Genomic DNA, 13,538 nt, shown 5'->3' with positions numbered 1-13,538 from the left:
TATTTTGATGTCATTTGACAGTGACTTTTGTTGACAATTACAATTTTTTTTGGAAACGTACATACCATACGTTCTTATACGTTTTGTTTTGCCAAAATAAAACTATCCGTAATCCGCGTGGATACGCGGATTACGGATAGTTTTATTTTGGATGGGCCGGATGGGCCGGATATATTTCACTCAGGGTGACCATATGTGGCAGGTTCCTGCCATTTTGGCAGGATTGGCGTCTTATTTTGGCATGTGGCATGATCGCTTGACGTTTTAAAAACTTGGCAGGTTTTGGTAGGATTGGGGTATGAAAGATAAATGTTATTTTTGAAGTCAGTGATTTATTAGAATCTGGTGGTAGTAATTCAAATTCTGTTTTAAGTGTAGATAATAATTTTTGGGGTGCAATAGGCAAAATGCGAAATTCTAATAGACAGTATAATTTTAAATGTTTCAAAGGGATTGTTATGCTTACCGACGCTTCATGCGAAAAAATGTTCTCCCAAATCAATACAAAAACTCGGAACCGTTTTTAGGGTTCCGTACCCAAAGGGTAAAAACGGAACCCTTTTCATGAGACTTCAATGTCTGTCTGTCCGTTGTCTGTCCGTCTGTCTGTCTCCAGGCTGTATCTCAAGAATCGCTACAGCTAGAGTTCTGAAATTTTCACAGATTGTGTATTTCCGGTGCCGCTAAACCAAGTAACCGGAGCAACAAATACTAAAATCAAAAATAAAATTAATAGTAAAGGGCTCCCATACAACAAACGTGATTTTTTTGCTCGTAATCAATAATGGCAACAGCTAAATGCTTTAAATTTTCACAAAATCCTTAATTATATTTGTTATTTAATTATTAATAATAATAAAGTTTTAATAAAATAAATATTTAATCCCATAAAAAACACACTTTTTTGCCTAGATACTCTCTGTAACGGTACGGAATCCTTCGTGAGCGAGCCCGACTCGCACTTGGCCGATTTTATAAACAAACATGTTGCATCTATGTTGCATGAATGGTGAACATAGTGATTGCAAATTTTCCTTCAAACCTACAAAATAAATTTTGAATCGCATGAACAAATCTATGACATAAAGATGAAGAAATGGAAGAAGACGATGCGAATGTTTAATCTAATAAAAAATGCAATATATTATATGTGTATTTTTACTTTTCTTACTTTAAAACAACAATAAATAAAGATGGCAGTATTTGGGCATTTTTACTACAGGTTTAGGCAGGATTTGGCAGTTTTTTGACCAATGACCAAAGTAAGGCAGGATCTGTAATTTAAATATGGTCACCCTGATTTCACTTGTGCCGGAAACTCGTTTCCAGCTCCCAATAAATTAAAAAAATTGTGCCGGAAAAAAAGAAAAATGTCAAATCAAATTGTCAAAACGTGCTAAAAAGTATAAAATGTAAATATCAGCTTTATATTTAATTGTTTCAAATTATTTTGTGTAATATATGAGTTAAGTATCGAAATTCGAATAGACTATACTTACACTTAACTACAGAAACTACAATAATGTCGGATCCCCCAATAAAGAAATACAGACGCGAAGAGAAATCATCAGAGTCCGAGGAAGATGTCGATAGTTACGAACCTTATGTACCGGTAAAGGAAAGAAAAAAGCAGAAACTGCTAAAATTGGGTCGCCTCGGTCAATTAGCAGCAGAGGCCGCTACAGAAAACAAAAGCTCTAGTGACAATGATCCTGATGATGATGGTATATTATTGACATAAGTTTGGTTAACTCATAAATAGTGTTGCCAACTTTATTTTTACCAACCCACCAAATGCGGCAGCGTAAACCACCAGAAACCACTAAAACCTAAATGGCCCCTCAAACCACCAGAACTCCACTTAATAATGTAAGGACAACTACTACCTACCTGAATATAATTTGAAAATAAAACAACAACAATACCATGTACCACATAATTTGAACTTAGCTACTGGACCACCAGTACTTTCCACTACTTGCAACCAATCCTTTAGTTCTGGGTCACGTAACCAACAATCACGAAACTTTTGGGTGCACTGTGGCTTGGGCATTATTATTGTTATCTATACCTACCTACTATTTCACATAATAAATAATAGCAAACTATACTTAATAACTACAAAAACTAGTGGTTTATCGTCCATGCTGACCACTAACTTAAATAAGCTAATCCACTAAAAAATCCACCAGCCACTAAAACCAAATTTTTCCCGCTGAAAGGCACGTCTAAACCACCAGATCTAGTGGAAATTCCACTAAGTTGGCAACACTGCTCATAAAGTTAATATACCTAGCGGAATAGAGAAACAAACGCCTGAGCAAGAGAGATGTCACTATCAGTAACACTGCGTGGTAAAAAGAGACGTGTGATACATGACAGCAGCACCCTTTTTTTGATGTCTAGTCGGCACATGCCGCTCGTTGACAATTTAATCTCATAGAAATCATGTTCAATCATGCTTGTGTAAGTGTATACGTACACATAGTTTTACACACAGATGAAACCAATTTTGGTTTCGTTTGACAGCTCGAGATTGTTGCTCTATTCCGCTAGGTATATTAACTTTATGGGTTAACTTTGCACCTTTACACTAACTGTATTTGATCTATAACTATGCCCATTTACCACCATTTATATTAACTCAAACATATCATAATAAATTGGACTTATCACAAATCACAGTGAAAAAATTTGTATTATCCCACAAAAAAATTGAGCATCGAGTTATAAATGCCGTTATGTTCTTTAGATCATTATAAAAAGACTGCATTCATAACACAACAAAAAAAATGTTTGACAGCGACCACTTAAAATGGAATTTGGTTGTTACTTTTATTACAAGAAAATACACTGTTCCCGTAAAGAACACAAAAACTCGTGTCAAATTCGTTCCTCAATTTCATTAATTTATCTTTTCCAGCTTCACAAGAGGAATGGGGTCGTAAACACAATGTGCCGCTTTTGGACCAGCACAGTGAACTTAAGCGTCTGGCGGAGGCTCGGGCACTGTCTGCTGCTGAACGGCAGGCTAAGGAGGAGCAGCACATCCTGGAGAGTGTAGCACAAAGCAAAGCTCTGATGGGTGTGGCCGAGTTAGCCAAAGGTGAGGGTTATGAATGTTATACTTCAATAATATAATAATATCTAAGGACGCTTCACACCACGTCAGTCTGGCCCTGTGGTAAGTACCTGAAAGACTTGTGTTACGGGTACCAGACAATGGAAATATATTTAATACTTTTATACTATACATATATTTAAGTTTTTTATTATATGATACACATATTTAATACACATCCATGGGGTCATGGTTCCTGGGTAGGAACTTTGAACATTTTTTGTTCCTTCGGCGGGATTTGAACTCGTGACCCCTGACTTGAGCTCCCAACAGCCCACCAACTGAGCCACAGAGGTCGTCAAACTTCAATGCCTCAATTTCATACAGATCATGCAGATTTGACCCAGTCTCAATCCTATGACAAACAGATGAAACAAATAAAACATCAAAGAATTGAATTTGTAGTTTTGCTAGTATGAATGTGTTTGATGTTGGTTTATCAGTTTTAGTTACATTATACATATCACACCAAAACTGCATTGAAACTTTATTAAAGCCGTATTTATGCTGTAATTTGAGTAGTGGGCCTTGTATAATCAACATTTCAATAACAATTTTGTTATAAAATTCATTATAATTATTTTATTTGCCTTATTATTATATTTAAAGATGATTTTAAGTAAATAAATAAAAACTGCACCATGTACATTTCCAGGTATACAATACTTTGAACCTATCAAGACGTCATGGAAACCACCCAGATGTATCCTGGAGTTACCAGAGGAGAGGCATGAGCGAGTGAGACAGCAGCTGCGGATATTAGTGGAGGGGGAGGACGTACCACCACCTATCAGGACGTTCCAACATATGAAGTTTCCGAAAGGTTTGTATGTGTTGCTATATTCTGGTAATAGGTATTGTGTGTTAGCTGTATTTATTTTCTATAACACAGATTTTGACTTTGCATAAAATAAAATTGTTTTTTTATTTTCAAACATTTTACATAATATTATGTCTTAATACGCGCAGTACACAAGAGCACTCTCTATTCCTTTACTCTCATAACCCAGGGGGACGGAAGACCGACACGACCGGCGAGAGATCAGGCGCAGGACATTTTACATGCCCATCCGACGCATGGATCATCTTACTTGTCAGACAATCAGATGATCAGCCTGCACTGTCCTAACCAAACTTGGAAATAACATGTTTCCAACGCGGAAATCGAACCCACGACCTCCAAGTAAAGAGCCGAGCTCTATACCACTAGACCACAGTGGCGCGTTACTCTTAGCTTACCAATAATGTACTACAGCTACCTCAGAACAGCTACCAATAGCATGTCACAGTCTTATAGCAATCTTTTTTTTTTATGAAATAAGGGGGCAAACGAGCAAACGGGTCACCTGATGGAAAGCAACTTCCGTCGCCCATGGACACTCGCAGCATCAGAAGAGCTGCAGGTGCGTTGCAGGCCTTTTAAGAGGCAATAGGGTAATAGGGGAGGGTAGGGATGGGAAGGAAAGGGAATAGGGTAGGGGATTGGGCCTCCGGTAAACTCACTCACTCGGCGAAACACAGCGCAAGCGCTGTTTTCTGTGAGAACGTGGTATTTCTCCGGTCGAGCCGGCCCATTCGTGCCGAAGCATGGCTCTCCCACGTATAAATCTTCTCATTACAACGTGTCTGTCATAATCTATTGGCTGAACTTGACATAACTTGACCAAACTACGTAGGTCTGGTAAGAATCAATTACTCAGATGGTAAGTTCAGTAATAAAATTTAACAATTTTAGGTATTCTTCGCGGTCTCGAGGATAAAGGCATCAAGACGCCCACACCGATCCAGGTTCAAGGTATCCCAGCGGTGCTGAGCGGGCGGGACATGATCGGTATAGCATTCACCGGCTCCGGCAAGACACTGGTCTTCACGCTGCCCATCATCATGTTCTGTTTGGAGCAGGAGATCAAAATGCCTTTTATTAGGTGAGCTATTACTATACTTTCAACTGTTCTAGTGTTTTGGATGGTCGTCAAGTGATTATTTATGTAAAAAAATGTATGTACTACACAAACTAAACTTATGTACTTAAAAATCAGAAACAACAAATTAAACTTTAAACATCACAATAAACAAAAAAAAAAGGAGAGTGACTCCTGTCGTGAGTTAGACGTGCTCAACGCTCTACTGTCTGCCAACCCCGAGTGTGACATTTTTGCTGATATATAAATATAAATAAATAAAAAGCCTTATATTTCTTGTAAATTAAAATTACATAATAAGTGGTTGTTGTTAGTTTGATATTATCCTAGTACAATGAGTTAGTATACAATATTTTTCAAAAATAAGTTGTGAGGATGTTAACTTTGGTATTACATTAATTAATTTACAAAAACCCCCTCTTCAGAGGTGAAGGCCTCCTCCAGACTATTCCATCTGTCTCGATTTTGGGCTACTTTAATGTAATCTGGGCCGGCGATCTTTCTAATTTCGTCGTCCCAGCGTGTAACAGGCCTTCCTATACGTCTCTTGCCTTCAGGTCCTTTCCACGATGTTACTATTGAGGTCCAGCGCTGGTCGTTTAATCTCGCAACATGTCCAGCCCATTTCCACTTTAGTTGTTTTGCGAAGTGGAGGGCATCTATAACTTTGGTTCGGTCTCTTATAGTAGTATGCCTTATTTTTTGTAGTTTTTTTATACCTGCCATGCTGCGCTCCATTCCGCGTTGGCAAGTGACAATCATTGCCTTAGCTTTTCTATTGTACTTCCACGTTTGGCACCCATATTTCTTTTAAAAATGGCCGCCTCGGTGAGTTGCCAATGTCAGAGTGGCTTAAAGGACTTTGCTCTATGTAGCGAAGGTCTAAGGATGGCAGTAGGCATGAGTTCATTACTTTAGATTTTATGTTTATAGGCATGTTACTTTTGAATATTTCTTTTAGTTGCCAGTATTTGTTCCAGGTGTTAGCGGCTCGTCTTGCAATTTTCAATTCGTTGTTTTTATTATCGAAACTTATATGTTTGCCGAGGTATATGTATTGTTTAGTGTATTTTAGGCGGGTATTTGTTACCATCACTGCTCTCTCTACACTGTTTGTCATTACCATTGTCTTGGAGAAATTCATTTCAAGCCCTACTTGGATGCTGGCTCTATGTAGAGATTCTATCATGTGTTGTAATTGCGAACATGTTTCAGATAATAAGACAATGTCGTCTGCAAAGCGCAAATGTGTTAGTCGTTTGCCTATTATGTTGATGCCATGATTTTTCCAGTCGATCTGTCTAATAATTGACTCCAGGATAGCTATAAATAATTTTGGAGACAGAGGATCTCCTTGTCTCACGCCTCTTCTAATAGGGAAGCTCGGGCCAAGGGATTCGAGTTTCACTCTACCCGTGCAGTTTTTGTAGAGGCTTTTTAAGACCTCTATGTATTGTATTTGTACTCCTTGGCTTTCGAGGGTCCCCCATATGCTGTCCTGCGAAACCGTGTCGAATGCCTTCTGGTAGTCTATAAAGGTTATATAAAGTGGTCTGCGCATTTCTTCATATTTCTCAATAATTAGTTCAAGTGTGTGGATATGGTCTATGGTTGAAAAACCTTTTCTAAATCCTGCTTGTTCCACAGGTTGGTGAAGTTCTAGGGTTGGCCCAATTCTCGCATTAATAATTATTGAGAAAAGTTTGTATATGGCCGGCCGGCTTTTTGCCGGCCATTTTTGCTGATAAGTGGATGGAAATAAAGAAAGTATGTGTGAAATTCTGCGAGGGAAAGTATGAAAGAGCTTCTACCGTTGTCCTTTAGTTAAGTTGTTATTATTATTATTAGTTTTAAATTACTATCAATGTGTATTATTAATGTGTAAGTTTTAGGTTAATTAATGTAATTTGGGTCACCCGTTTTAATTAACTGTAAATAAATAAGTACCTTAAAATAACCCAAAATAAGTATCAAAAGTATAATTAAAACTATGTTTGTATATAAGTTTCTTATTTCATTAAAATTTAATTGACGATAAATTATTTGTCTTGAATATTGATATCACAAAGTAACTTTCCATGTTTGGACCAATCACAAAACACAGCGCGTCTGTCTTTATTTTGACAAATACGAAAATATAAAATTTGCTATTAGCACGAACTACGAACACAATATGAACTGTTATTGTTGTAATACAGATTTAAAAACGAACCGCATAAAGCGATACTACACTGCAGCGGGGCGACGCGACACTTCTCGTTTCATACAACTGACCTTTTTTGTCGCGTAGTGCGGCTTGCCTCATACGATTTCAAACGATATTTTGCCGTGAGGTGTCGCGTTACTGCAGTGTTGTTACGCCTAGTGCGTACCTGTAACACATGAATTATCCTTTTAGGAACGAAGGTCCATATGGCCTCATAATATGTCCGTCTCGGGAGCTAGCCAAGCAGACGCACGACATCCTGCAGCACTTCATCAAGCAGCTCAAGATCAGCGGCAGTCCCGAGATACGGAGCTGCTTGGCCATTGGAGGTAAAACATCCATGCTAATATACAAAAAGTGATGTTGTTCTGTCACCTCTACACGTTTAAACCTGCTTTAAGTCTCCGTAAACGATGTAGAATATATTTTATAGAGTAAATATAGAGCATCATACAAAAATGTATGGTTTCTGTGTGATAAATGACTACCAGTTGCTAGCAATATCTAGTAACGAAGTTCCTTATCGTGCGTTGCGAAAGGGGGCTAGACGGAAAAAGTTGTAACGACACGACACGTTTTGCCACAGATTTAGATCAAGATAGATACCTCATGTGGGAGTCCCTTTTTTTTATAACAAATTTAGATGTTTTCATCTTTATTATAGTGAGTATATAGGATTTTTGATACCCCTTTGCAAACTTCTTATCTAAATTGACAAAAGTATTATTTGAGCGTACTCCCCCTTAAAAGGCCGGCAACGCACCTGCAGCACTTCTAAATATGTTACGAGTGTATATGGGCAACGGTAATTGCTTTTCATCAGGTGACCCGTTTGCTTGTTTGTCTGAATGTAAACGTTTTGTTGTGCAGGTGTGGCGGTGTCAGAGTGCATGGAGGTGGTGCAGCGCGGCGTCCACATCATGGTGGCCACGCCCGGCAGACTCATGGACATGTTAGACAAGAAGATGGTGACTACATTATATTGTGATACACCATCAAGCTTTATTAAGTTGCCTACGTCTAAGGCTGAAGGCTCAAAACCAGCGGGCAGCGGGGCCGGAGCGGCGCGGTGCGTGACAATGTATGGCTGCTCCCTGGTTTCAAGACTTCAGCCTAAAGTCGAGAACCGCACTAAGTGTCACGGCCATAAAGTGACCTAGTACCTAGCGGAATAGAGAAACAAAGGCCTGAGCAAGAGAGATGTCACTATCAGTAACACTGCGTGGTAAAAAAAGAGTGCTGCTGTCATGTATATGACAGCAGCACTCTTTTTTTGACGTCCAGTCAGCACGTGCCGCACGTTGACAATTTATTCTCATAAAATTCATGTTCAATCATGCTTATGTAAGTGCATACGTACACATATTTTTCCCACAGAGGAAAACCAATTTTGGTTATGTTTGACAGCTCGAGATTGTTGCTCTATTCCGCTAGGTATATTAACTTTATGGTTACGGCCAATGTTCTTAGTATGAAATCGCATGAGGTAAGCTGCACTCCGCGACAGTGACAGCAAAAACGTGAGTTCTATGAAATGTAAAAAGTGGCCTACACTCATAAAAATATAAAACGACACTGAGTAGTTTCTAGGTGTCTAGTAAAATAGATGAAGACGTGTGTATATTTCTACTACAAACAAACTGTTCAGTTGTCGCTGTCGTCTAGTAATCAGTAAGGGGGGGGGGGGCAACCGCCCAGGGCGCCGGAAAAACGCCCACACACACTACCAGCATCATGGGCACCGAAGAAATCTCGCCCAGAGCGCTGGTAGTGTTAAAACAGGCACAGCTAGTAAGCACCACTTGTATTTAAAACAGCTGTTTTAAATAATTATATCTTACAGGTCCGTCTAAACGTGTGCCGCTACCTGTGCATGGATGAGGCTGACCGCATGATCGACATGGGCTTTGAGGAGGACGTGCGCACCATCTTCTCGTACTTCGCCGGCCAGCGCCAGACGCTGCTGTTCAGCGCCACCATGCCGCGCAAGATACAGAACTTCGCCAGGTGAGCGAGACGGACGCTATGTGCGAGCGAGACAGACACAGGAGGACGTGCGCACCATCTTCTCGTACTTCGCCGGCTAGCGCCAGACGCTGCTGTTCAGCGCCGCATACAGAACTTCGCCAGGTGAGCGAGACGGACGCTATGTGCGAGCGAGACAGACATAGGAGGACGTGCGCACCATCTTTTCGTACTTCGCCGGCCAGCGCCAGACGCTGCTGTTCAGCGCCACCATGCCGCGCCAGGTGAGCGAGACGGACGCTATGTGCGCCATCTTCTCACAGGTGCAATATTTTTTTATCACGGTATAAAATCTAGCCTCATCCCAATTCTGACAATTCTGTAAGCTGTAAAACCTTTTGATAAAGTGGAGCTAGTTGAAATATCTACAGTTCAAATCAGAATAGCGGTTGTTGACTAGTCAACTGCCCTTTGTTTCCCCACACCACTTCTTTGTTACTCACAGAACTCGTTCCCAAGTCCATTAACGTACTGCAAAATCTGAATCTATATGCTAGTGCCGGATGTATATTTTTTATGAGTGTAGGCTTACTTCCACCGCCCCATGTACTAAATCCACCGGCCTCTATGAACGCTGCCGCTCCTAGGCCACGGCCTATATTATAGATAGCCTATTTATAAATTCTGGGTTGCTATATGCTCTAGTCTACCTTCCAGCTGTTTATATTATGTTCTGTGATCCCCAGGTCTGCTCTCGTCAAGCCGGTGACAGTCAACGTGGGTCGCGCCGGCGCCGCGTCCCTCAACGTCCGCCAAGACCTGGAGCTGGTGCAGGCGGAGGCGCGCACGGTCCACCTGCTGCAGTGTCTCCAGAAGACGCCGCCGCCGGTGCTGGTGTTCGCCGAGAGGAAGCAGCATGTGGATGCTATACATGAGTATCTGCTGCTTAAGGGTGAGTTTGTTCTGTATAACTCTGATGTTTTAAGTTTCGATCCATTCTCAATATCAGTTAACTGCGTAGGTCACTTTTTGGCTATTTTGAAATTTTGATGACATTCGTTAGAAAATCGGAAGACGCATCGTATTAGCCAATCGCGAACACGTATCACTTAACAAAATCTACTAAAATAATCAAATAATAAACCTGCTTTAGTATGGTATCTATACAAAATTATGCAATTATTTTCTCCCTCCTGAAAAGTTCTAATTTTTGACTTACGCTTTGTTAGAACTTAACGGACGTTAAATTATTTATTTATTTATTATGTTAACGTCTAACGCGTTTCGAGTGTATCAAACTTGAAGACCCTGAACTACATCAATTGTTTAAGATAAACAACAAAACAAGGTGAATTTAGACGAATAATTCTTGAGCAATTCTTGACATGATGCTCGACATACGAATAGCGATGTTTTTTAGGTTAGGAATATGTGATATGTATTACACAGACGATATATAAAACAGTAAAAATTAAAGCGCATGTCACAGATTGAAATTATATGAATGTTATACTATTTGTTTAAAAAAAATACAATAGTGGGTACTGGGTAGTCTTAAATTATTGTTTTGTATGAACTCTAACGCCTCTAGTCCACCGACGCTGCGAACTGCGAAACAGCGGCGAACCGATTTACTGTCTCACCCGCCACACGACAATGCGTTATATTGCATCTCGCTTTATTACAGTTTCGCAGATATTTCGCAGTTCGCAGCGTCGGTGGACTAGAGGCGTAAAGTCTAAGCGACAGTTTTTAACAAACCTATGTTGTGTAGGTGTGGAGGCGGTGGCCATCCACGGCGGCAAGGACCAGGAGGAGCGGTCGCGCGCGGTGGAGGCCTTCCGACGCGGGGAGAAAGACGTGCTAGTCGCCACTGACGTCGCCAGCAAGGGTGAGTGATGATGATGATGATGATAGTGGATATTATATCAGTCCTATAGGACTGATATAATATAAATACAGATATAATACAAAAATCTATATTATATCTGTATTTTTTTTATATTTTTTATTGCCTAAAGAATGTTCGATAATTACGATCGTATACATAATATATTATTTGTTTTATTTTTGTTCGAGTATATCTTCATCGTTTATGAACCGACTGACGATTATTTTTTTGTTGCAAAGTAGATATTTTAAAGGTGGTGCCAAGTGGTTTTTTTATTAAAATTATAACAATTATTGTACCCTCCAGGTCTGGACTTCGCGAACATCCAGCACGTGATCAACTACGACATGCCGGAGGACATCGAGAACTACGTGCACCGCATCGGGCGGACGGGGCGTGCGGCGGGGCGGGGCCTCGCCACCACGCTGCTGGGGCGCGCCACAGAGAGCTCCGTGCTGCGAGACCTGCAGCACCTGCTCACCGAGGCGGGGCAGCAGGTGGGTGGTGATGATGGTTGAAAAGACCATGCAGAAGCGTTAGCTGTCGGCTAACGCTGCTGATGGTCGTACGGATGTGATAATTGTGTAGAAGTAGCCCTATGTGGAAATACTACCCTGCTTGACGAGGCTGTAGGCCTACTACGACACCGTTTTGAGACTCAAACAATCGGACGAGAATGCCGCAAACAACGTCATTTCACGTTTGTAAGAGTAGGACGCAACATTCTCGTCCGATTGTTTGAGTCTCAAAACCGTTTCGTGGTACGGGCCCAGAACTGCATTGTGATGATAGATGATTGATGATTTGGAACGTCTTGACGTTACGGGGCGATGTCTTTTTGCTAATTTACATTTGTGTGTTCCCAAAAAGTCTATGAGTTTCCCAAATACATAATTTATATGTAATATGTATTGTGGTGTTGCAGGTGCCAGATTTTCTGCTGGAGATGATCGGCGAGACGGCGGCGCCGGCGGCGGACGGGCAGGGCTGCTCCTACTGCGGTGGTTTGGGGCACAGGATCACAGGTGAGAACCACATACTACTTGTTTCCATAGGCGTAGCAAACGCACTATCAGCTGTATATTGTCATAGAAAATAGAGATAAAATTAATTTTTGTTTTAATGATGATGTAAGCTTTCGTATTTTACATCTTCAAGTATAATCTACTTGAAATATTTATTTGACACAATATAAACATTACACGAAAAGTAAAGCAGGATATGATATAGCATAATATTATTAATACCAGCTATCCCCAACCCGCGGCCCGCCGGGACTTTATTTGTGGCCCGCGTGATGTTAAACCATTTTGAAATTCACGTCCACCGGCAAAATAATATTTAAGTCATCGTGAAAGTCGTGAATTTTTTTCACTTTTAAATCGTTAATTTTGAAGAACGACCTTGAAATGTTTTTTGCGGCCCACGTTACCAAGACCAAAACATGTTTGTGGCCCGTATGAAAAAAAGGTTGGGGGCCACTGATTAATACAATATTTTAATTTTAACCGACTTTCAAAAAGGAGGATGTTATATTATGTTCGGCTGTGGATTTTTTTTGTATGTTTAACGATTACTCCGCCGTTTGTGAACCGATTTTCAAAATTTTTGTTTTGTTATATTAGGTTTCACTCCAATTTGGTACCATGTTCATGTTGTTCTGTGTTTCTAATGTCGTCTCGTGTAACTTTCAGAATGTCCGAAGTTGGAAGCGGTACAGAACAAGCAGGCGTCGAACATCGGCCGACGAGACTACCTCGCCAACACGGCCGCTGACTACTAGAACTTCACTAAAGTCCGGTCGCCGGATAGAGAGATATATTGCAATAAGTGTAACGCTACTCGTCTCTTTCACGTATTGTTAATTCAGTGCGTGAGTGAAAGAGGTAGCCAGTAAGATGATCAGAATTTCTTAGTGTTTGATGACTGAAGTATACAGTATACACCTAGTGTTCTTTGTTAATTACCATTAAAGCGCGTGACCATTTTATGCATGTGTGCATTGCCGTAATGGTTGTATATCGTGCTTATATATCGATAAAAATACTATACTTTATTACAAAATATTATGATTCTAAAGTTTAAAACCGGCATACTCAAAGAGTAAAAACGAACTTCGATGTCTGTCCATCTGTCTGTCTCCAGGCTGTATCTCAAAAACCGCTATAGCTAGACTTCTGAAATTTTTACAGATTGTACCTTTTTTCGCTCTAACACGGTACGGAACATCGACTCACACTTGGTCGAATTTTTGTCATTAAATAACTAAATACGTCTTACTTTTTATCTTATAGAAAGACTGATTGATAATAGTCTCATTTAGATATAATATATTACTTACAAACAACTATGTAAAAAAATAGACAATAGAAGAATACTTGAATAAATAAATATTCTAAGTAATAAAAATTACTCAAATATTTAATTGTAGTT

The 13,538-nt window shown here is 40.1% G+C and overlaps 1 protein-coding gene across 1 annotated transcript; it reads left to right on the top strand.

Annotated features, from left to right (window-relative positions):
- Positions 1-1,411: 1,411 nt before the first annotated feature.
- LOC121736620 (ATP-dependent RNA helicase abstrakt) lies at positions 1,412-13,263 on the top strand. The gene is made up of 12 exons (XM_042127945.1): positions 1,412-1,724; positions 2,924-3,106; positions 3,777-3,944; positions 4,857-5,046; positions 7,442-7,578; positions 8,120-8,217; positions 9,093-9,256; positions 9,961-10,166; positions 10,989-11,105; positions 11,412-11,602; positions 12,031-12,130; positions 12,800-13,263. Exons 1-12 carry the CDS (start codon positions 1,523-1,525, stop codon positions 12,886-12,888), a joined length of 1,845 nt encoding a protein of 614 aa, XP_041983879.1. The 5' UTR covers positions 1,412-1,522; the 3' UTR covers positions 12,889-13,263.
- Positions 13,264-13,538: the final 275 nt, after the last annotated feature.

Source organism: Aricia agestis, chromosome 19 (assembly GCF_905147365.1).
Source record: "Aricia agestis chromosome 19, ilAriAges1.1, whole genome shotgun sequence".
Lineage (NCBI taxonomy): Eukaryota > Metazoa > Arthropoda > Insecta > Lepidoptera > Lycaenidae > Aricia > Aricia agestis.
This window is presented reverse-complemented; position numbering and strand designations above follow the sequence as displayed.

Excerpts from the sequence above, each read along its gene's own strand:
- LOC121736620 (XM_042127945.1), top strand. The coding sequence starts at position 1,523 with ATGTCGGATCCCCCAATAAAGAAATACAGACGCGAAGAGAAATCATCA. Across the intron at positions 7,579-8,119 it reads GAGCTGCTTGGCCATTGGAG|GTGTGGCGGTGTCAGAGTGC; the intron begins GTAAAACATCCA and ends TTTGTTGTGCAG. Across the intron at positions 12,131-12,799 it reads TTTGGGGCACAGGATCACAG|AATGTCCGAAGTTGGAAGCG; the intron begins GTGAGAACCACA and ends TGTAACTTTCAG.